At 44.0% G+C, this 25,756-nt stretch overlaps 1 protein-coding gene across 1 annotated transcript in view; it reads right to left on the reverse strand.

Annotated features, from left to right (window-relative positions):
• Positions 1 to 25,756, reverse strand: part of LOC138265751 (coagulation factor X-like) — a 264,842-nt gene that overhangs the window by 49,340 nt on the left and 189,746 nt on the right. Inside the window, exon 7 of the mRNA XM_069213758.1 lies at positions 11,764 to 12,446. Coding sequence (XP_069069859.1) covers positions 11,764 to 12,446 — 683 coding nt within the window. The remainder of the gene's footprint in view (positions 1 to 11,763; positions 12,447 to 25,756) is intronic.

The raw sequence follows: 25,756 nt of genomic DNA on the forward strand, positions 1-25,756 counted from the left end.
CCAGAGGTTCACGCATTGTTGAGAATTTCTTCAACTCATACACATCTAGGAAAGCAAGACTAGTTCACAACAGTAGGAAAACAAGTAGGAACATACTCAGGAACACCAAACAACTACACACAAAGCAATGAGAATGGAATGTGCGGGTGTAAGGTGTGCATTGCAAGCTTAACAGATATGTTACATTACAACACGTGTGTCACACAGGTCTGTTGGGTTGAAATTTGACAGCAGCCACATTGTTACTCCATGTGAGGAATGTTATCCAGATGTCAGCCCTTGGTAGGACAAGAGCAGTCACTGCCCACAACAGTAGGTCTGTGTCAGCTATGTGACAACACAATGTCTTAATGTCTCAGTCACAGGTGAAAATTCCTAATATATCCCTCAGTGACTGCCACATGCATGATACAGAACACACTGCACCAGTATGTCTAGGGCTGTCCCACTCAAATAAGTACTCATCTCCCATGTATGTCAAACAATGTCATGGCATCTCTCATTCCCTTGGCTAAATCCATGTGTCTATCAGTTCACAGACATATTTTCACATGCATATGTGTACAATAGCTGTCAGGAGTACACATACAATCCACTCACACTCATTGTGCTTCTGACAAAGGATGTTGGTAGCAGATGTGAGTGAGTGCCCACATTATTCACACACATATTGAAGGACAGCTGAGATACTGCTCTACTGAACTGGCACAGCCACTTTGTGGAGTGACTCACAGATTACACAAGTGCTGCAGCTGGAGTCCGGAGATGTGTGAATGCCACACCCTGCATGCTATGGATATGCTATGGTAAATATTGTTTGCCCTGTAGCAACCTCAAGGTTCATTGGTTATTATCACATGGACAAAATACACTGACATGTATGAAGGACTTTGATAGTGAGGATGCTGAAGATAATGAGCATGTACCAATCGCCCAAACAGTGCCAGCAATGCAATGTGGCAATTGATGCCTACAATGCATTATCTGGCTTCTGCAGGTGAGAATGTGTACACAATCTCTACGTATCAATCCACAATACAACATTGTAGAAGACCAGACATAAGCACACACTTTGTGTAGGCTATTTAACATCCAAGTCACACTGTCAGCAAGCCCACCTATGTGTTTTCCCAGCACAAACAAGTATGAGGGATACATGTGTAAACTGATAACATGTGTACCCAGGGTCTACAGACATGTCCGTGTCGCACTAGCTACTAATGGATTGCCTATGAAATCAAGACTCAGATACTATTCCAAATCACAAGCTCATGTAATTCCCAGTTGATAAGAGTTCAAGACTGACAGAAATCCCCTGAAAGTCCCTAGTAGATGATAGGACAAGGCTGACAGAAATCTCCTGTAAGTCCCTAGTAAATAATAGGGCAAGGCTGACAGAAATCCCCCGTAAGTCCTGAGTAGATAATACTGCAAGGCTGACATCAACAACCTGTATGTCCCTAGTAAATAGTAGGGCATGGGAGAGTAGACGTACATTTGGAAACCTGCACTTGAGGGTGCACTGATGTGTAGCCTGCCATCCATGTTTGTTTGCAGCTCTGCCATGCACAGTGTGTGCTACTAGGGAATACAGTGCAAGACTATGTGGTGAGGAACTGTACTGTCAATGTTTTCATTGAGAAAACATTGTCACAAAAAAATACAACCTTGATGTCTCTCTTAGGTGTGCACAGCTCTGTGTAGCCCAACACTGTGAGCATGGACCAATGGGAAGAATCATCATAGCCAATTGTGTTTTTAGAAAAACACATCCTAACACAGACAGCAGTGATGTACCTAAAGAGGGCAACATGTCAGTCACTGATATGACCAAAGATATTGTACTGAAAGTGCAATATAGTCCATGATTGCCATATGCACATTTTTGCACTGACATACCAAACATACCACTGTAGCAGGCAGAAGGAATCATGCATGAAGAACACAAACCAACCATTGCATGATAAACACATCCATGGCAAATGTCTGTCCTAAACATCCCATCATTTGCCTGCATAGGGAACCGTAAGTCATCCATGTTGCCTAACTGCCTAATGTCTGCTCCTTTGGACACACATTATATTTTCACATAAATGCACTGTCATAGGGGTTAGTAAGCTGGCCACAATCTCAGGAAATTCAAAAGGACCCCAGGATATACTCTTAACAAGGGTATCATGTAAATTAACCTGTGGAGCACATAGGTCATCTATCCTAAGCTGTGTGACTACACAAAATGTGTAAATTAGCCATCTGTGTAGTCAGATCCCAATAATGCATGTACCCCTACAGTCGTATTATTACAATAAACATATTGTACACATGTGAAGTCAGGAAGTTGCTAAATAGAGAAGTTTCTGTTGAGCAAGCATATCGTAAATGAGATCACCACACTTGCTAGCACCATACATTTCAGACACAACCACCCCTTGCGTGACAGCCTGCTGTGTGTACTTTGGGACAAAGCACATATTGTCTGACATGTGCGCAGTCCCACATGTGGGTCTACGGGCCACATTCCATGACTAGTCCATGGCATCCCTGGGTGATCAATGGACTGAGGTGACCACACTTAATGGCTTTTGTACAAGATAATAATGCATCGGCCATGATGCACTAGTTTCCTTGGAAAGCCCTTCACCCCCCTTAATGACACCATGGTAGCGCTGTATTCACAAAACTCGTGCCAAAAATGTTTGTGCAGTTGTGGCGCTTTGCTGGACTAGCGCCAAAAACAGTTGCACTAGGCCAACAAAGCTCAGGAAGGCCCAAGGGACATAACACTAAAGCAGTGGGCAGCCATTGAAAAATTATGCTAGAACAGTGCAATGACACTGTGTAACTTTCTCAGTGCAAATGCTCTTGGGCCTCTATGCGGGGGAATGGCCACCTTGCACACATCATACCTGCACAGGTATGATGTTTCTCAATGTGTTCAGAAAGTGACACAATGCTAACATTGCACCACTTTGTATATATGGCGCATAGTGAGGGCCTGTTAAGTGCCACCATGGCGTAAAAATGAATGGTACTACGGAGGCGCAAAGGTGCACAAGGGGCTTGTAAATGTGTCCCGTTCTTGCCACATAAGGCCACCCTATGAACTTGTCATTGACATGACTCATGGGAAATGCGACCTGTGCATTGTCTGGTCCCAGTAAGGCATGTACCGTCATACATGTAGACTTACAATCCATATCTTTCACAAATGGAAAGACAGGAGTATGTTGATCTGAAGTATCTACAGGTATCACAACACTGCACATGACTGGATACATGTAAAAGGGATTTTCCTAAGGCCACCACCTATTTTTAATACATTACATGCCTTGCGTCAAAAAATCCAACTCATTTCTGCCATGCGTGTTTCCTGATGGCATTGCGTCTACCAAAAATGATGCATACCATGCGAAGAGTCAGAACTGGCTAATGTTGTGTTGCCATGCGACATAAAAAATCACTACCAGGCACGTAGCATTAAAAAAAAGTGCATCGTCCAAAACGTGATGCATCAACACAGGAAGTGAGGTAATGGATCTGCCATGCTGCACTCCAGGAACTGCAAAATTACTTTCACTTTCTTTTTACAGTCACAGTCTTTTTGTCTGTCTTGTTGAGAGAAGGTGTATTTGGTAGCTGTGTCTTGGAGTGGTGTTTTAGGTATCTATTGTGCTGTCTATTGTCCGATTATTGTCCCTGACCTCAGTATTGTCCTATTCATTTGTCATTTGTGTTGTCTTGTCATTGCATTGTTGGGTGTCTATCTTTGGGGTAGTATCGTAAGTTGGATTAGTTGGGGGTTCTTTGGGTATTTTTTTTATTTTTTTTAGTTAAGCTTATGGTAGGTGTGTGCAACACAATGTCATGGAAGGGAAGGGTGTGTCACCTCAGCACTGAGGAGGTAGGTCAATTTATGTGTCTGGTGCTCCATTACGTGCCCAACATGGTGGCCGTGGGTGGCCTAGTGATCCAGGGCTACCGGACAGAGGCAAGGAAGCTGCGGTGGGGGAAAGGTCCTCTCCCAGATGAACAGGATCTTCGAAATAGAGTGGACTGCCCGGAACCTCAAACATCGCTGGGCAGACATTGTGAGCAGGGAGCAGGACCTTCTGCATCACATTGGGATGGAGGTTGGAGAAACTGTGGGTGAGTACACAATCTCTGTGGTTGACTCCTGTTTTACAATTGCAGGTACATGTCTGTTGGCCATAGGGCCTCCTTTACAAACAGGCAAGGGGCAGTGCTGTAAGTATTGTGTTGGTGTAAAAAAGCAACCATGACAATGGCAACATTGCATCACTGAGGAGACAAAAGACTTATTCCTGTCCTTGTCCAATGGGTTCTGATGCTCATCCATGCCGACACAACTGTGACATGATGGAAGGGTACATGGTTACCTGGAACATGTGTTCACATCCACTAAGTGCCTAACTACTGATGTATGTTGCATAGTCATGTACATTTTATCTAAAATTATACAGGAGTAAAGGGTGGCATGGCTGAGTGTGTCCTGTGAGTCATGTACGTGCAGAGTGACATTACAATTTGCAATGCTTGAAATATGTTACAGTAGGACGTCATCTGCAATTACTTAACAATGTAGCTGTGACATGTATGTTATGTTCCAGCATATATGTGTACATGTCAGCCTATCCCACCAATGTATGTCATTGAGACATGAATAATGCCATTATTGAGTAGTCAGCAACATAGGTATACTAGGGTTATTGGCAAGTAATGTCAGATGTGCAATAGTTGTCCATAGCGTTCCTTGTGCAACATTCACAGTGCCATGTCTCATATTCCCTCTTGCAGGTGGACCCCAACCATACACTATTGGAGAGATAGTAAGCTTCGATGACCCTGATGCAACCAGTGAGTCACAATCTGTGTGTGTAATGTGTTGTGCAAGGAGCTGTGTGTGCAGTTGTATGTTGTATGCAATCCCATGTACCAAGTGCATGTATGCTACCACAAACATGGTAGGCTAAACCTGGCTATGGATTGTATGGTTGCAGTTGTGTCTAGGATGTACATCCCATTAAATGAATGCACTGGTGGCAACATGTGTAGCAACAGCCATGGAAATGTTGGACATGGTACATGAGTCCCATCGCAGTGATGACAGTATGGCATGTGGCTGAAGTAAAGGGTCCAACACGTGTGCAGGGTTGCAAGATTTTGTTGACTACATGTGTCACTGATCTGTGAGCCACAAGTAGCACTGATTAACTCAGATCATTGTGTGATGCATAGCCATGTGAATTGTTATCTAATATTAGCAGCTCAGTGGTCAACATACCACACTTGATCTGCCAAACCTTCATCCACCATTGTGGTGTGATGCCCATTATCTGAGTCGTAGTTTGCAACATTTCTAACCTATGTCATCCTCACATATCTTGTCATGTATGTTTGTATCCATCCTGCACTGATATACTACATGCCATGGCCCACAGCATCATCTACTCGTGGTGAGCCAGATGGTGTCCAGGATGTGATGTAAAAACAATTGACCCACAATGTACCACATTAGTCAGTGCTGATCCAAGATCCATGTGTACATGAAGTGTAGTACATGCATGCACCCATATGTAACATGGTGGGTCTGAGTGCTGTTATGCATCATGCTGAGCATAGTTTAGGACACATATACAACCACAGGAAACAGGTTACTCTGGCACCATGCATCAAGTCATGGCACAGCTCAGCAGGTACAGATCTGTGTCAATAAGAGCCTAGTGTCATCATCCTCTGTGTGGCATGAGTGACTGCACCACCCTACAAGTTTACATTTGATGCCTGTCACAATTGGTTTAGCATTTAGCAATGTGTCCTGACATATGTCCTTGACATATGTGGCCCTGTTGTGAGACCACATTTTACATGCAGTCTGCTCAGATGAGTTTTTCAAATGTCAATGGATCTGAGATCACTTGCGCAAGCATGAGGACCAATGATGAGCAAACCACCATGATGAGTATAACGTTGCATGGTCACATGGCTGATGGTTATGACAATCTTAGTCAATGGTGACATGGTCCTTCAATTATTTTCCAAGATGCTTCAATGTTATCATGCAACAATAGCCAGTCACAATATCATGGACATGGGCAATGTGGAGTTGACGGTTGGTTTGCAGATGTGTCCCCCCCCCCTTGTGTTGTTCATTTGCCAAAAATACAATTGACTGACATGTCTAATTCATGTTGCAGCTACCAACATGAGTGTATCCCAGAAGCAACAATTTGCGAAGAGGGCACAGAGGCACTGCCACATTCGTCAGGTTGCCAAGGCGTACCAGAGGATGAGGAGGAGAAATGACCAGGAGCATGCATCGGGGGCCTGGAAAACCTTCCCTCAAGGGAGTCCAGCCAAGGAACCCTCCACCACCACCCACGGAGCAGCAAGGCCTGCGGCTACATGCATTGCAACTTCTCCTGTGGGCAGGTCCTCTTTCCCTAAGTTTCATCAACGAATACTCTGACCTCTACTATGGCAGCACCAACCTATGTGGAGACCCCCTATGTGCAGGGGTTTTGAACAGAGTTGGCAGACCAAAAGTACCATATTGCCTGGTTGGAGCAAGAAAAAAAAAGCCAGGTATTGTTGCTCCGTGAACTCAAAGCATATACAATTAAGCACTGAGGGGACACTTGCACACGGACATTGCACGTCCCTTTCCTTTGAAAATATGAATGTATATAGTTGGGGTATTTAGTTAGTTAGGGTTTGGTAAGATAGCATAGTCTAGATTAGTTTGTAGTACTTAGTGATAGTTCTTCTCTTAGTGGTGGGGGTTTGGGGTATTGCTTTAATTTTTTGGTTGGGCAGGGTTGATGTTTAAGGTGTGTGTACGTAAACAAATAAAAAAAATAAAAAAATGTTTTAACAACTATGCAAAAAATATATATTTGTTTTGGGAATGCTGCAGTTTCATACACCACCTCAGGGTTTACATAGTAGCAAAATGAGGGCAAGTACATTTTTGTTTGTCCCAGTAATGTCATGTGACTCTATGTACTGCATTGAGCATCACACATAGTGGTGTGGAAACACCACTTGTGCCTGATGTTGTGCAGGAAGGTGTTACTTGATGCAGAACAGCAATCATCCCCAAATCACATGCACCATTGCAGCATGGTGCAGGTGTGCCTGCATAAGCACATGGCAGCAAATTGTGCACCAGCACAGACGGTAATGACAGAAATGCCCCTTATGTTTTGTGCACATTATTTTAGTGCCTCTTCCCAGTGGTACAGGAAGGTGTATCCCTGCCCTTGAAAGCCCACCATGCGCAACAGCCCTGGTACATGATGGCTGATGAGAGTTAAACATGGCCAAATGGTTCAGTTGATGCATTGAAGGGAATGCTGTGAGGGTTGTGAGTGCCTCTCCTTTGTGCCATTAGTTATTTACAACATTGTCCCCGCTGCTTACCCTGTGTTTGTTGGTGCTCTTCATGTGCTGCAGGGTCCTGTCCCTGGACTCCGGTGACCAACTCCTCCGGGATGACTGCTGCCACAATCTCCTCCAGCTCATCCAGCTCCTCCTGGGGTGCAGGGCTTCTACCTCCGGTCTGCAGTGATGCCTTTTGATTGCTGGCCAGTTGCTCTTTCATTCTGCGCTTGCAATTGTGCCAGCGCTTCTCACAATCGGTCACACTCCTTTTCACCTGTTGACTTTATCAACTAAGGACTGCCATATAGACTTCTTCCTACTTATTGGCAATTTAGAGGTGACAAAGAGCTGGTGTTGGTGCTCCGTCATCTCTATGATCAGGATCTGATTCTTCTCCTCATTGAACCTACACTTCTTTCTTTTCTCCATCTCTTGGGAGTCTGTCTGGACATCTTGGCTTGCACTGGACTGACTGGGGTCTCTCCTGTCCTGACCTCTCCATTTTGTTACCTTGTGACATCTTTTTGGCCTTTTGTTTGTGTTTTTTAATGCTTTTAAGGCAAAAGGTGACGCTAGCACGATTAGCGTCACAGAACGTACTGCTAATCAGGCTAGTGCCACTTTTGCGTCACTAGCGCCATTGATTTGTGACATGTTGCAAAAGTTAGCATAATTTATTTGTACACTAGCCTTTTCTTACCGCCATCTGTGCAATTTTGTAAATATGGCGCAAGCATGGCGATAAGAAATTACATTAGTCAGCGGTAAAGCACAGTGGTGCCCCATTTCTTGTAGAAATGCCCCAAAGTGTTATTTATAGCTGCAGAACTCCAGAAAACTCTCTTGCTGTTTCAGAAGGTTTGGGCAAGGCTAGCTTCTTAGAACCTTTTATTTGCTTAGTCCACATTGATCAATCCTCAGATGACATAGGAACTTGTCCAGAGAGAACTTAAGCGCTTGCTCTCTAAGGTTGTCAAGAACCTTCTGAAGACTATGATGGTGTTGATCTATGCCAACACTTCAAATAAATTCTTGTCACACACTGTCTTTCCCATAAGTCCTGCATGTCAAAGAAAAGCTTTGTCTTGTTGCTCACTACAGGGTATTCAGTTCACATTTCGATTTTTGTTGTTTCCCTACAGGCTATGTTAATCGATTAATCGTCTTGACTTTTAGAGTTTAGATGTGCACTGCTGCCTTCAAGTCCTCTGAATGCCTTTGAATATCATTCACATCTGCCTAGAACGTCCTGAAACATTATTTATAATAACCACCGTTTTTATGTGGATACATGTAGTTTTTGTGTTCAACCACACATGCTTCTTTTACTTTCCATTTGTAGACCGAGAAAATATCTGCTCCACGGTATAGCTTGTGATGCATGTTTTCTTTCATAGATTCTGCTATTGGGGAATCACAAATGTTCAGTTCTTTGATGTTGAACTCTGCCACTGAAGATGTGAAAGCTATTGCCAAAGCCACCATGGAGGGCAGGTATACTAGACTGAATAATTTATCTCCTAGGCATGGTGATTAGGCTTCAGACACTGAGATCATGGGCTGGACTTCTGGGCTGTTGTTATCTGGCATTCACCATCAGCAATGAAAGTGAATATCAAGTGTACTGGATGAATCTGGCCATGAATGCATGCTTTGATTCCTTTTTCTGTCTCGTTTTAGAGGTATGCTTGTCCACCTAGAGTGTGCATCTCCACATTTCCCAGAATATCCTCTGCACCAGTGGAGCCATTTTCTCAGTTGAAATGGATGTCCTGCTTGTTATGACTCACCAGCAGGATTGTTTTCCTTTGCTGTTCATACATTTACAGAGTTTTGCCACTTCCCATGAACCACTTTCCATGTAACTCAGCCAGACTTCCTGATTCTGTGCTCCAAAAAGATAATCGACTTAGAAGCCTGTTTAAAGTGGATACATCTGATTGTATCAGTAATGAAACTACCTCTGCGTCTGCTTTTTATGGGTACCTAATGATACTTCTTCCCTTCTCTTACTGTAAGCCGAGTTATTTCCATTCCATCTAAAAAGTATCTAGCTCTACACTGAAGTTCTTTCGTCATTTTGGCAAAAATGCTCAATCTTTGTGTTTGTCCCTGCTTCTTTTCCAACTTTAGGCAGCATCCTAGGGTTCCACAAACGTTCCTGATCTAGTGTAATACATTCGAGTACTGCATTGACAGTTTGGCAGGATCCACAAGTCCACTCCTGGTCAACTTGTCACTCGGTTGATAAAGCATAGTGCCTACATACAGACGATGCATTGCATGCCTCCAGTCTTCTCTCTTGCTCAAAACTAGGAATCAGTCGGGCTTTGGTGATTGGTTCCACCTTAAGTCTCATGAGCAAACACTTCTCTGATATATGTCTGTCTGCCAAGATCGATGTTGTAAGTTAATGTCTACTCGCCAAGCTTCTTAGCCATTAGATTTTCTAGACTCCAGCAGTGTCTTTCGAAACAATCATAACAGTTTTAGGAATTAGGCTGCTCTTATAAGTCACAACCCAATAAACAATGCAAAGAACAATGCAAGGTATAAATCTTCGGTGTTTCTAAATATTAAAAAACTCACATCATGCTGTTTATCAAATCCATTAAAAAATTAAAGTATGTCATTGGAACAGGGAGCTTTTGTTCTTATCATCCATTTCAGATTCCTGAATCCATCTGTGGATTCAAATATGCATGCGCTCTGGTTGGTTGTCAGAATAATTTCTGTTGCACTCACCATTACTTAATATGTTAAACCGAGACCAGCATTTGAATATTACCTAAGCCAGGACCCGCCTAGCACTAACATTGATTTTTTTCAAAAAAAGGTTTTGTGGTGGAATGTGGATTTTGGGCCAGATTCATGAATCTTGGGCCATTTCTGGACCCTACAAATCCAGTAGTGTTTGGGTGCATGTGGGGATTGGGCACATGCAGGAGTTGGATACAGGGCCTGAACCCATGGTAGGCCCTGAAACCAACCCTCCCCTGCTGTGCATGGCCAGAGGCCATGTGCTGCTGTGGGTGGCTGACAGTGGAGTTTAAGGAATAGTGTCTGGTCGAAGTGTAGGTCCTGTGGCCAATCCAGGCTGTGCATGGCCAGCCTATGAGGAAGGCAATAGGCTCACATCAATGGATGTTGTGGCTGCCTCAGAGATAACCCATTCTTCCTAGAGTGTCAGTAGGATCTTACTCAAACAAGCTGAATAAATGATCCAGCAAGGGCCAGGACCCAAGTCTATTTTCCCTACCAATACTGTTTGATTGTTATGAAACTAGTCCTACCTTGACCCAGGCTATCCTTGAGACATGTAAAACAATATTGTCAGGGCGTATGCTGCTGACATGGTCTTAGAGCCTTCCCTGTCACTGGAGCTCTATACTTCATAACCCGGCCGCCCAGCTGCGGCATGTACTGGCGAAGTTCAGATATGAAGCAGGCTAAGGGAGAGCGAAGGCCTGCATCAAATGAGACTGCATGTTGGCTCTTAGCCACAGTAGTCAAACATGAGCCGTGACCTCCAGCCTCCCAAGTCTGTCCAGGATTGAGTGAGTGGAGTAAAAAATTAAGGCTTCTCTGCTAATCCTTGCGGTCTACAGGTAAGGGATGGTGGATTCTTGTAGTAAGGCTTAGGGAAGGGAGACACTATTTACCCGTAACCCACCTACCTGCGCTCAACACTGTGCTTGATTAGGCCACCTGTGTGACCAGGTATCAGACATAAGCTGGCTCTAGTCCCCAGCAATGCCTGGCATCGGTATGACACCCACTGGCAGCCTGCGCTTCACTAGTTGCCTCTGATCTCTACAAGTATGGTGAGAGGTTTGGAGCGGGCCTGATTGCTATTGTGTGCCAGCTAGGCACATACCACACTCATTAGAGCAGAATGAAGGTGAGTGCGTGGCTGTACATGCATATGACACCGGGGCTCCCTTCTACAGAAAAGGCAGGCATGGCTGGGGAGCTGGGACCCCCGTAAAGAATTCAAACAGCAGCAAGACATGGTGTTGCCTCTACATTTGAGGTAAAGTCCAACCTTGTTCGAAATACAGGGGTCACAACACATAATAGATGACTTCAGTTGCTGCTAAAGACAGTTGAGCATTACACCAAATTCAATCTAGGCAATTTTAAAAAATACATGAAGATGTTCCTTTTGCCAGCTTAAATACTGTTCATAAGTAATGATACAGAATTATATGCTCTAACTAGGGTTTTAGTGCAATAGAAAACAATACATAACCTAACATGGATCTGTATAACATATCATGAAATCAGACACATTTTCTCACACATCTACTAGAAGGATTGGCCCCATCCTCATACTCACTGAGCAGGCACGTAATTACGTACCTGCCAAGGGCAACCGCCAAGGTAGCATCGAACTCCTCCCACGATTCTGGTATCATTCAGTTCCAGGTTTTCTCTGAGGCTTATTGAATCATCCCAGTTGCCTTCATATGTGTTTCCATCCATGAACTTGAGTGTGGTATCATCTTGTGCCTTGTTGTTATTATTTACAGAATAGTCCAAAGATGATGTGTTTCCGGTGCAATTTGTTTTGAGATGTGTGGAATTACCAAGAACTGAGTGGGTGACATTATCAAGATGAGGGTATGTGTCAGTGACATTAAGTGGTAAGGGTATATCCCTCAGGTGAGAACTGGTGAAATTATCCTGGGGAGCGGTCGTGGGATAATCTTGGAGAGAATCCATGAAAACATCCTTGAAAGAATGTGTTGAATTATCCTGAAGAGGCTTTGTAAAATTGCCCTGTAGGGAGTGCATCAATTCAGTTAGAAGAGAATGCGTGGAGTTGTCCTGTAGAGAGGCACTAGAGTCATCATGTAGAGAGTGCATAGAATCTTTGAGAAGCGATTGGGTGGTATATTCTTGTGGAGAGTGTGTGGCGGCAGTCTTCTGGGTATATGTGGAAACGTCCATTACAGTCCACGTCGAATCATCCTGTAGAGGTTGTACAGCATCTTCCTGGAAAGAGCGTGTGGAACTCTTGGTTAAACCACATGGGAATAGAGCTGTAAAAAAAGAGTTATTATTTACATCTATAGAAGTAGATACTTTGTCTTGCAGACATGCAAAAATTGTGCAAGTTTTGTTCAGTAATGAGAGTAGGGCATCTCAGTGACTGATGTTTGCAGGGTGTCCGCCTATAAGTAAGTCACCTATGTACTGAGGTGATGTTTGAGTTTTCATCTGTAGCTATGAAGTATATGTTTCTGCCCTTAATGAGGAAGGCATGTGATGAAGATACTACTGTAACCTATGTTTTCTTATTTCGAATGCAAGTAAACTTGACACCACCCTTTGGTGTACCTCCGTAGTGCTTCATGAACTGTTAAGCGTTTTGTATCACACATTGTATTCAGTTTGTTTTAATAGAATAACACAGCATATAGCATACACAATTATTGATTCTCTCCCACCTCAATAGTACTAAATTCGTCCCACCAGATTTTTATTAGACTCTCTTACATAGGTGATTACATCAGTGGAAGCTCATTGGGAGAGAGCTTAATAATAAGCCTGGCTACCCCATCCCTATGCGGCCAAAACCTAAGAGACATACTCTAAATCCTTCTCACCTCCTTCTCCTTCCTTCGGCACCACATCACATCCACTTCAGTATCCTAACTGACGTCTAGTCTGGATTGCACAGAGTCCAATATATTTCAGTTTTTCTGGTTTCCTTCATATTAAGCATCACCCTAGCCCAAATCGGAAATTACGTTTTGGGCGATTCCTAAGATGTGTAGCGATCTTGGTCTCTCCTCTTTGGACAACCATGTAATAGTCCGTAAGCATCGACCCACCACTGCTCTATCCATGAATATCCAGCCTTTTTCTGTTTCCCTCGCTGCCCGTTCTGTATGTATACATAAACATGTTGCATTGTAGTACTGAATGATACTTGGGCATGCCCAGTATGCCCTCCCTTATGTAATGGTGCTAACAGTAAACATGCATGCTCTCCTCCCCATATAAATTCCATTAGGTATTCTTGTAACCTCTGTAAACCTACATTTAAGATCTGAGTCAGCATAATCTGACATATGTGGCGCAACCAAGGAAGAATGTTCCTTTTTTTAGGTCGAGCGTGGAAGCGCTGTGGCCTATTGTAATCTATCTGTGGGCTTTTAACCACGTCCACCGCATGCCTATCACTATCACTCGGTCATGGGACTGCCTTTCAAAAGTCCTTTGTTATCATTGGTAATTGCTTTACGTTTGTCCCTCCTTGAGGCGCTTTTGTTACCGCCTTGGCCATCAACCCTGTTACATGGATAATTGCATGTTTGCCAATACGTTTGATTGCAAGTGAAATTCTTTTCCCTTTAGTGTCTCTCCTTCGCACTCACGCTCATGGTGGCCATGGCCCTTTGAATCGGCTTACTTATGTCAAATGTTTTACTTTCCGTTTTCAATATATGTGGCAAGAAAAGTCCAGTTAGGAATTTACAACGCTAATAGCCCTAACTCGAGCAAACGTGAGATCCATTGCATTGCAAATGCTTGGCACTGCATTGATACGACTAGTCCTTGAAATGGAAACTCCCTTCCTTTTATGAAGGTACGTTAAAATCTGTACTTGGAGTCGGGCCAATTAGCTTTTGTCCATGTCTCCACCAGATTGTTAATGGGCACCCCCAAATATTTGATGGAGGCTTTCGCCCACCTCATAGAGCTCAAGGCCTTCAATTTCGGGCAGAGAAGTCTCCGACTATGTAACAGGGAAAACACATCATCCTCCAACATTTTTTGCTCTTCTACATTAAACCATACTCCCATTATGTTTATGTTTTCCCTTATAAGAGCTGCCAGCGGCTCAAATCAGAGAAAAAAAAAAGAGAGTCGACAAGATAAATCCCTGTTTCGTTCCTCTCTGTAGCTGAAATATATCAGAGTTAACCCCTCTAAACTTGATTCTAGCTTCGAGACGTGTATAATTTGCCAACATTCATTGTTTCATCACTGCGCCGATTTTAATTATTGTCAGTACCTGTCAGAAAAATCCCAGCTCGCCCTGTCAAACGTATTTGCTGCATCTTCCACACCAGTACAGACGGGTTCCATCTACTTCTGCACTTTCCATTATAAAGGCCACTTTCCTGACATTGTATGCCCCGCCTTTCCCTGACATGTGGTACTTGATCAGGTTCCACCAAAACCATAAGAACATTGTTCACTCTTAGAGATAAGATTTTTGTGAAAATCTTGATATACGTAGTCAGGAGAGATATTGGTCTATAGATTTGCATTTGTCCAGTGCTTAATATGAGCCGGTGCTTTCCGATGTGAAGCACCGGTACTTATTTTTGAGGGCCAGTACTTATTTTAATGTCTCAAGCATTTATTGCGAACAAAAGACAAATATGGGAAAGATAGAAGAAGCGGAAAAATGAAAAGGCGTCAAAAAAGGAGAAAGCAGAAAGCTGCAAGAGCAGGTGAAGGGGCAAGGCGGTGCCTGTAAATGGATTAGGGAGGCCCAAGATGGCTTCAGGATTAAGCTGCCTCAGTATTCTTTTATCGCACATTTAATTGCAGCCGGTGCATGTTCAACGTTTTTAAGAGTAGAGCTTTGGGCAATGTACTTTTTATTTACAAATTAAGCACTGCATTTTTCTGAGGATTTGCCCGGCTTGGGTAATACAATCACCTCAGTTTCCGCATAGAAAATGTGATCCCAGCATCCTCCAGGAACGCGTTAAATAATGTAATGGGTGGATCCACCAAAAGAGGCACAAAATCCCTATAAAATGCCATTGTCAGTACGTCTGGACATGGGGATTTATTAGGGTGCACAGACTTCGAAGCTTGACGTGTTACAGATTGATCTAGTTTTGCTTGCCGTTCAGGTGGGATAATTGTTAGCTGAACCCAATCTAGTAAGGACTGATATTTCTGTTCATTTCCAACATAATGCAGGGGTCGGTAGAATTCTAAAAATAGTTTTCTCTTCTCCTGCTCATATAAAAAACGTCCCTCCCAGGCAGTGGCGTAGCGTGGGGGGTGCAGGAGGGGGCGGCCGCACCGGGCGCAACATCTTGGAAGAGACTCGAGTGCTAAAATCCACGGGTTTGGGGGCGCAAATTACTTGCCTTGCCCCGGGTTAGGGGGCGCAAATTACTTGCCTTGCCCCGGGTGCTGACAACCCACGCTACGCCACTGCTCCCAGGTGAGGTATTCAGGACAGTAATATGTTCCTTCATTCGTTGGGCCCTAAGTTTGCCTGCCAACATTCTATCTGCTTTGTTCCTTTCCTTACAGAATAACTCTTTTACTTGAAGTAAGGCTCTCCCAGACTTGCTAGTCGTAGAACTTTCAGTTGATCCCGAAGCCTCATCTTTTTTTCCCGCCGTCTACTGAGATTAGGTTTATGCACTTTCTCTACTGTTACTATCTCTACCAGCAGTTTATGTTCCATTAGATATTTGTCTCTTCACTGTCTTGTCATTATTGCAATACCATTCCCCCTGAAGGTCGAGTGAAAGGTTCTGTCAAAATTTGTAATACGGAGCACAGTTGGTTTTGTACATGATCCATTTTTTGAGGACTTGCCTATCTATCGCCTGCCTAGAAGCTCTATTCTCACTCTGATATCAGCATTGTGTGTTGACTTTTTTCCATTGCATACAGGTTTCTGCAGTTCTGCAAATGTGTAGTTCGTTTGCGCATATACTTCAGTTATTTTTAACATATTGTACTGAGATTTTTTAGGATCATACAATTAATCTGTTTTTGTATCATAATCAGAAACCTAGTAACGTAAAATGGTGTTTATCTCTCCATCAGCTCAACCATGCTCCCCACACAAACCATGTACTAGAGTATTGCACTATCATTGTGTAGTGCCACCTTCCCAAGGCATGAGTGATTGCAATGTCAGAGTGATGCAAGATTACAGTAGCAGCATGTGTTGGCTAAACTGTTAGACTTGTCTTGGTTTTACCATTAACTTTTTGCCTTCAGACCTGTTTTGCTGTCTTTGTTTTAGCTAGGTTCAGGACTCTGCACACTTTACCACCGGTAGCCAGTGCTAAAGTGCTTGTGCTCGCTGGCTTATACCCAATTGGAATATTTAATTCGCTTGTAAGTCCCTAGAAAAGAGGCACTGCTTGTGTCCAGGGCCTGTAAATTAAATGCTGCTAGTGGGCATGCAGCGCTGGCTTTGCCATCTATTTAAGTAGCACTTTAAACATTTCTCAGGCCTGCAAGGAGCACTTTAAAAATGTCTCAGGCCGCTCATTGGAGCCTGTGTGTGCAGTTCTAAACTGCCATTTTGACCTGGCCAAATAAACCTTTTGCCAGGCCCAAACCATTCTTTGTAATACATATGTCAACCCTAGGATACATCCTGGACAGCCCACAGGGCAGAGTGAAACGTATTTATAAAGTAGGGCATGTACTTTTAACTTTTACATGTCCTGGTAATGAAAAATATGTACATTTGTGTTCCTCTACTGCAAAGGCCTGCCTCTCCCACAGGATAACATAGGAGTTACCTTATTATATTTAATAAGCTGTAATTTTCAAAAGGGAACAATTGCTCAGTTCATGTTTGGTGTCCTTGGAATTGTAAAGAAAAATCTTATCTAATGGTGAAGTCAGACTTGTAGTTCTAATTCTGAAAACACCACTTGGAAAAAGTTGGCATTTTCTTGCTTTAGCCATTTAGTGGCTGCAACCTCTCTCTGAGTCACATGACGTGGTGTAGTAGACAGTTTGGCTTTGTGTATTCCTCCAATACAGTCACACACAATAGGAGGCTTAGGTGAGTTTGAATGGACCATCAGTGGCAGTGGCTGGACCTAGCCCTAGCTGCACTTGAATAATGTGTGTCCTGCCCTCACACAAAAGGCGGCCTACCTCCTGTAGTTAGCCTGGAGCCAGGATAGGACTGGCAGGATTCCTGGGGAATTCAAAGTGAAACCTTTAGAAGCTTCACCCCACTTCAAAGAAAAGCCCAGGTATAAATATGGGACCCCAGACACCAATTCTTCAGTGCGCTTCTGGTCCTGTTGATACTCTGGTAGGAAGAAGGACTGCTGTGCTCCTGAAAGGACTGCCACTCTGCGGGACTGCTGTTCTGAAGGACCCCTGCCCTGCTGTGCTGACCTGCTGCCCATTTGCCTGGATGAGGAGAATTGGACCTGCATCTGTTGAACCCAGGACCCCAGAGTGACTCCAAGGCCTAGTTGACAGACCTCCTAAGTTGAACCTCTGGAACAGAAGACTCCAAAAACCTCGATCCCAGCACCTGGACTCTAACATTATGTGAAGGAGTGTGGGGTTATATATAAGTTATCCAGTCATTACCACCCCCAAACTAATGTGCTTGCTGAAAAGTTCAAGACCCGTAGAGGCATGAGCATGGGCCTATCAGAGTCCTTGAGGTGGAAGAGGGATGGCATCTTGCTATGTCTGTTGGTTGCGTACAGAGAGGTATCGCAGAAGGGAGTTGGCTTCAGCCCCTTTGAACTTCTTCATGGACACACTGTGAAAGGACCTATCAGTCTGGTGAAGGAGGGTTGTGAGCAAGCTCCCAAGAAGGCCCACCCGGGATGTGGTCAGCTGCATGCTGGCACTCCGTACCCAGATGAAGCGCTTCTGGAAGAAAGCCAAAGAGGATCTAGAAGCTAGCCAGGAGGTCATGAAAATGTGGTATGACCTAAAGCCACTCTGGCTGCGTTTCAGCCTCACCAAAAAGTGTGGGTGATAGAGCCTGTGGAGTCCTGCAAGACAGCTGGTCTGGGCCCTATGAAGTGGAAGAGTGCAAGAGTGAGGTCCCCTACCTGGTGGACCACAAATTCAAAGGAAACCTTTGAAAGTTCTGCATGTCAATTGCCTCAAACCCCACTTTGAGCAGTCCAAGTTCATCACGTTGTGGGTCATGGACGATCGGATAAAGGAGGAGACTGAACCTTTCCCCAACCTCCTCTCTTCCAAGGAGGAGGATGGGTCAGTGGAGGGTGTCTTCCTCTCCACTACCCTGACTGTAGATCAACAGAGAGACTCCCACCAGTTGTTGGGGCAGTTTGCGTCACTCCTCTCCCTTACCCTAGGACACACTACATGGTGCACCTATAATATTGATTCTGGGGACACATGACTGTAGTTAGTCTGGAGCCAGGACAGGAAAGGGACGATGCCTGGGGACTTCAAAGGGAAACTTCTAGAAGCTTCTCCTACCTTCAAAGGAAAGCCAAGGTATATATATTGGACCCCAGACACAAACTCTTCGGTAAACTTCTTGACCTGTGGATTCTCTAGCAGGAAGAAGGAATGCTGTGATACTGAAAGGACTTCCACTCTGCTGGACTGCTGGTCTGAAGCACTGCTACCCTGCTCAAGATTGTAATTTAAAATTCCACTTCACCAAAGTCAGGATTTTAAATTCAAATATCAGAGACACCAAATATGAACTGATAACCTGTTTCCATTCTGAAAATATACTTATAGAATGTAGTAAGGAAACTTCAATGTTATTCTATGAGGGAGGTAAACCTTGCAGTAGTGAAAATTAATTTAAGAGTTTTTCACTACCCAGAAAAGCAGACCTTAAAAGTACAAGTCCAATTTTTTAAATACATTGTACCCTGCCCTCTGGTTATCCAGAGCCGACCCCAGTTGTGACATGTTTATTTACAAGCATTGCCAAGGTCAATAGGTTTCTGCAATCTCAGATTTATATTGCATTGGCAATGTAGGTGCACTTGTGTACAGCTCCGGGGCTGTTTTTATTGATATACACATATGCTTTAACATTACCAACGTCTATAGGCCTTAGATTGCCGAAAGCTATTGCCTTTGCCAATGCTTTTTTTTTAGTTCTGTGTGTATACGTAGTCCAGCGTGACAAACTTGACTAATGTTAAGTTGACAATTATAGGGATGGATATTCCCTGGTGTTTCTCCTCCATGACTGATGTACAGCCAGCAGATGTACATACTGGCACAGGCCCACAGCCTTAGTGATACGCTGCAAGACAATAGGGTATGGAATACAGGGGCACTCATGGCAGCCACAGGCGTTGCGAGTTCCAATATTGGCAGCAGTTCTCAAGGGTCACCACCCTTGTAAGGTGCGTGCGTGCGCACACCTTTCCTTCCCCCCGCACAGGCCTCTTTGCCAAGCCCACATTTTTCTGCCACGCCACGTCACTGCCTGCATCACCCGAGAGAGTGAAACTGTATCTAGTGCTGGTACCTGACTTGTCTAAACACTACACGGCTCCTCGTACAATCCATGTGTGGCTTGGTTTTGAAGATTTTTCACCCTGCATTTTGGCAGGGCCGTCATGGCATTCATCAGTAGTATGTGACTCAAATTGTAAATGTTATGTAATTGTACTACTTTCTCTGTTTGATGTACACAGCCCTCTGCAGCACTCCGAGAGTATTCAGTAAAGTTTCATAATGGTTCAACCTCCTGATCTCTTCTTCCTTTAACTGGGGTGTAGGTGTTACTTAACAGGTTATGTCCTTGGGGTGTACCACTAGATCACAAAACTGCCTTAATTCCCTATTAAATGGACCAGTGGACCATCTGTAAAGATGTTCCTTTTTTGCTTTAACTGTAAAACAAAAGTATGAAGGGGCAAATGCCACTGATCTTGGTAGTTGCGCGCTGCACTTGTGTAAATGGTCAGTTTCTTGGCACACGTACCCTTGGGTGCAGCACCTTACAATGCTGCACACAGTGGAAACAAATTAGAGGGAACATTGGTCACCACCAGTAATTTGCACTGAACCCAAACTTCGTCTCAACCTTAGTTCCTCATTCTCCACACACCTATTGGAGAAGAAAAGCTGTCAATCGGTACTTGGAGCCACTTACATTCTTTCAAACATATCTTGCATATGTCTACTAAAAGACATGACCAAGCAAGGCGCCAATGAGAGATTAAATAACCCAGATTCAGATGGCCCTCTACTGAACATTAAACCAATCAGAGCTCTGTATACAATGGAACACCCATTCTTACATTTGAATTGATAGAGCATAGATGAGACTGGAAGACCCTCACGTCAATCTTCATAGGTAGAAATAAAAAGTGATGGTCAGTAAATCGTCTTGATGTAGTTTGTCATGATCAATTATATTTATATAGCTTATATATGCTTGTCAAAAGTGTCCTGGTGCGTTTTCATAACAAGAAACACTTTGCAAAGGCACCTGTTTTGGACTGTGACCATTGGGTGACAAATGTCAGTGACATTAGGGTTGCCACATGGCTTATTTTCTACACGCACCACCGGTATCAAAATGTGTGTCATGGTCTGTGAATCCAGGAAGCATCTATGATGGACATTGGATTGGGAATGCAGCAGATGGGGCCGAGGTAGTCTGCAATGTGGAAAAGCAGCTTTTCTCATGCAGTGAAAGCAGAGGATTCGAAGCAACAATGGTAGGGGAGGATGCCTCGGCAGCCTGAAATAAGGAGGGAGGAGACGTATGAACAAGGGATATGTAAAAAAAACAGAAACAGTGCTCTGCGCTAATATGAATACTAGCGCTTCTGAGGAGAGCTCCTAAAGGAAGAACAAAGTAGTTCCTTAATCATAAATTGAGGGATAGTTGAGGGACACTGTACTTGGTTGCTGCACTTGGGGAGGAGAAAACACAGTAAGAGGCATGACAAATGCATGCCATGGACAAATGGGTTTAAAGACTGGGAGAGTGATGATGGAGCCAGCAAATGGGAAGCCTCTTGGTGGGCTGAAGCAGATACAGCATGTCTCAGTTCGAGACAGCACATGCGCACCGTCTAGAGCTGAGACCTAAAAAAGGAAGATTTAGACCTAGTAAATGGTTTACTTTGCCAAGTCAAAATGGCTGTTTAAAACTGCTGACACACAGGTTGCAAAGGTAGGCCTGATACATTTTAAAGCACTACTTACGTGGGTGGCACAATCAAACCTGCAGGCCCACTGGCAGCATTTAATGTACAAGCCCTAGACACAAGTAGTCTGCTAAAGTGAGCAGAGTCCTAATGCCAGCAAAAAAGAAGTCAGCAAAACAAGAAATCTGAATTCAAAAAGTTAAGTGAGAAACCACACCAAGGATGTCAGGACTAACAAGTATTGATTGCTTATAAATTTAAGACTACTGGAAATCAAGTTCACTTCTTACATGGGATGACATGGTTGTTACCCACTCACTGCAAACGCCACTTTAAATTAATCAGTGTACACCAACTACCAAAGACACTTAGGTGCGCACTAACATCCCAAATATATATGTTCTGCACCTACCCAATTTCCTTAATGTCCATACCTCATGGGTACCTCCTGAATGGTTTTTGGAAGCACATAACTATGTCTTTCAGCAGTTCCTAAATTTGTGATAAAAAAATCTGTTTAACATCTGAATGGCCTATATTATACACCTGCTTTTCTCTCATTCTCACTTGCTCCACCACACTTGCTGGATTATTATTTGAGATGGGTGACTACCCAGCTCAAGGAATAATAATATCCCTTGTTCGGGTGAACCCTCAAAGTCTCTGAATTAACCTGAGCTCAACCCCCTGGTAGCTATGACACTGAGCAGACAGGCTTAACTTAGGGCAATGTATAAAGTATTTATGCAGTACCAAAACAGTAATAAAGTTGAAAGGCAAAACAATAAAAATCCCAAATTGTGTTACAACAATTGAGTAAAATTCAATAAACAAAATCACTCCACAGTAACAAAAATCCAATAAGGGAAAATGGAGATATGAATTTTTTAAAGTAGTAAGTAGCAATAGCTCCAAGAAGCATATAGGTGGTTATTACGACTTCGGGGATCTTTTTCCAAGACTGCCGAAGCCGCTGCTGCCAACAGATTGCCAGTGCTGCCGTTCGAAGTCTGCCATATTTTGAGTTAAGTGGGATTTCTGCCCGTTTACGTGGGAAGAGAGGCGCTTCCACCACCAGCACCACCACGCCAACAAGACTCTGCCATGCCATATTACTTATCGTAATACAGCAGGCCAGTGCTGGCCGTTCGAAGTCTGCCATATTTTGAGTTAAGTGGGATTTCTGTCCGTTTACGTGGGAAGAGAGGCGCTTCCACCACCAGCACCACCACGCCAACAAGACTCCGCCTGCTGTATTACGATACGTAATATGGCATGGCAGAGTCCTGTCGGCAGTGCAGCGCTGGCAGTGGAAAACGCCAGGATCCATCTCCTCCCGGACGACCACCTTGCCGGACCAGGAAAGTTGATCGCTGAAAGGGGGGGGGTGGTGTTGGGTATGTGTGTGGTCTGGGTGCATGTATGTGTGCGAATGTGGGTGTCTGGGTGCGTGAATGGAGCAGTGTTTGGGTGTGTGCATGAATGCGGAGGGCGGAGTCAGTGTGCATGAATGTTGAGAGGGGGAGTGTGTGAATGGATGCAGTTGTGGTGTGCATGGTTGCGGAAGGGGGGCATTTGTGTGAGTGCGAGTGTGGGTGTGTGTATGGTTGTGTGCAGTTGGGTGAGAGGGTGCGTGCATGTGCGTGGAATTGGGTGGGAGGGTGCGTGCATGTGCGTGGAAGTGGGGGAAGGGTGCATGCATGTGTGTGGATGTGGTGGGAGGGTGTTTGCATGTGCCTGGAAGTGGGAGAAGGGTGCTTGCATGTGTGTGGAAGTGCGGAGGGGATGTGTCCATATGTGTGGACATGGGGGGGGAGGGTGCTGGCTAAAGGAATGGAGATTCCTATTGCCGGGTGCAGTACCGCCAGGGTCTTCGTGGCAGTGCGACCGCCACAGAAAGCCTAGAGGTCTGCCGGTCATAATACCGCCGGCGGTCTCACGGCTGCTGCTGGGCCGGAGGTGCTCACCTCCAGCCCGGAGGTCTGACTCCCCTTGCGGTACTGGCAGCATTGTGGCAGTTTGGCTGCAGCCAAACCGCCTATCTCATTATGCAGCAGTCTTCACTGCCGGATCTACGGCGGGGATACCGCCGGGGTAAGACTGGTGGTCTAATGACCACCAGCCTCATAATGACCACCATAGTGCCACAAATAGTCAATGGTCGCAATAGATCATGAACTGGGCACAACTTAATGTTGGTCACAATGGAGCATGGGTCGGATACCCCAACCTGGTTCATCTTGCTCAAATATTTAACCTTCTATCTTTGGTCTTTTAAATCCCAATCCACCAAAGAAATAGACTTCTAAAGCCCCCAGGCCCTCATGAGGAGGTGCAACATTTATGCCTGGGATGAGCTAGGGGGTGTAAACGACTGCCCTAACCGCTGAGGTAACAGTTTCAGAGGCCAACCCTACCCACTCTGGGCATTTTTGAGATGGAAAAAGTCTTCAGCGACACCAAACTTGGACTCTGAGGAATAGGGGTGCGTGTGGAGAGCTCACTATAGTAAACCAAGTTTCTCCCCACATCTTGCTGTAAAATATAATTTGGGAAAGTTAATGTTCCCCACAATAAACCTAGAAACGGAAGTGTGACAGAACAAAAGTGGAGATTTCAAGCAACAAGACAGGAGATACACAAGATATGTTCAGGCATCCTGTTTCCCTTCCTTTGAAGTGCCCCTCTAATGGTATATGTAAAACCCAGAGACAGAAGTTTGGCAGAACAAAAGTATGGTTCTCCAGCAACCAGGCAATAGATACTTAGGAACTGTTCGGTCTCTCTGTTTCCTTTCATTTCAACTGTGCCCACCAGTATTATATGTAAAACATAGTACACCTGTCAAACAGGATTTGACATTCACAGATTATCTGGTAGTGGAATGTTAACAAGAATATTCATAGCCCCACCCTGCATATCATATTCTCCCAGATTCAGAGGAGTCATCTCTTCCCATTCAGGTCAGCCTACCCATGCCTCCTGGGAAGCACTTCATATCTTTTACGCATATTCAAAAGCTAAGTAATGTCTAGCCGAAATCAGAGAGCGAATGCAAATTTACCATCCACGAACAAAATCCAACTTAATCAATTAATTTAATTTTTAATATCCATTAAAAATAATGTTTTCATTATTTTTCTAGCTATTCCCATTCTGAGATGCAATGTAAGGATTTTTAATCTGTTCTCTGGGTCCCTTCATAGGACAGATAGACTTACCACAGTGAAAAAAGAGCTTTTAAGTACTTGTCACTGTAAGGGCATTACAATTCTACATGGCTTTCTTTGAAATACCATGCACCTTGCCTTGTGGATGACAAAGCCTGTGTGGGGTGAATTATTGATATTTAAAAGTGAGGTTTTGACCTGTTCAAAGAGGAAAGCAGTTATTTTTACAGGTTGAATTGCGGTTTTTAAACTGTCACAGACTGCAATGGTAGGCCTGAGACCATGTTTTACACCAGCATTGTAGTGGATGGAACAATAGGTGCTGAAGCCCAGTAGTGACACTTAACCTACAGGCCCTCGGTACATTTTATCCCATATTCCAGGGGAAGTACAGGTAAGTTAAAAATACCAATTAGAAACATGTCAATTCCACCATGTTTAAAGAGGGAGTACGAGCCCTCTGCCACTGGTTAGCATGGTTAGCAGAGTTAAAGTGCACAGAGTTCCAAAGCCAGCAAAAATTAAGGATCCAGCAAAAGGCCAATAATATGGGATGACCACCCAAAAGGCAGATTTTGTACAGATATTCTTCCAAACCTCTCAAAAAGATGGGTGCTTGTTCCATTCCATGGAAATGGACAGGTGCTTACTCTTCTCAAGTCAATAAAACCTTTTTCAAAGGCTCACTTTGAGAGGTTTTAATCATTCTGTCAAACAGTTCCTAAATTTGGCAGGCCATGTTTTGTCCTTTTTTTTCATTTATGTATTAAGTCCTGGCACATGGATACATGCTCTGAGGATGGGCACAGCCCTAACTGCAATGTTACTCGGTCAAATATCCATCCCGCTATAGACTAGACTAGACTATTATGTCTGTAGCCAGTCATGCGATTCTGTGAAGCAGGGCAGGTGAGGGGCTGGGATGTGGGTCTAGTATATGTGCCTCCCACTTTATGGGTATAATAGACAATTGTATATATAGTGCCACACTATGTATATATATATATATATATATATATATATATATATATATATATATATATAGGTGTCTGTTATATCTAAGAAGAGGGATGCACATGGCAGTTGACAACAGTCAGATCTCCTGGTCATTTACATTCATTGACATAATGGATAATTATATTAATACATTATGCGCTCTCTGTCCATCCAACTGCCCATGATAGCATCCCAGATGGAGGAACTTTGTGTGTGCTACAAGGTGTGTGGTCATGCACAATGAAGAATGGGCATGTATAATTGTGTGCACTCAAAAATAATAACAGCTTAAGAAGCACCATGTTGTATTAGCAGGCT

The sequence above is a fragment of the Pleurodeles waltl genome, chromosome 11, assembly GCF_031143425.1.
Source record: "Pleurodeles waltl isolate 20211129_DDA chromosome 11, aPleWal1.hap1.20221129, whole genome shotgun sequence".
Classification (NCBI taxonomy): domain Eukaryota; kingdom Metazoa; phylum Chordata; class Amphibia; order Caudata; family Salamandridae; genus Pleurodeles; species Pleurodeles waltl.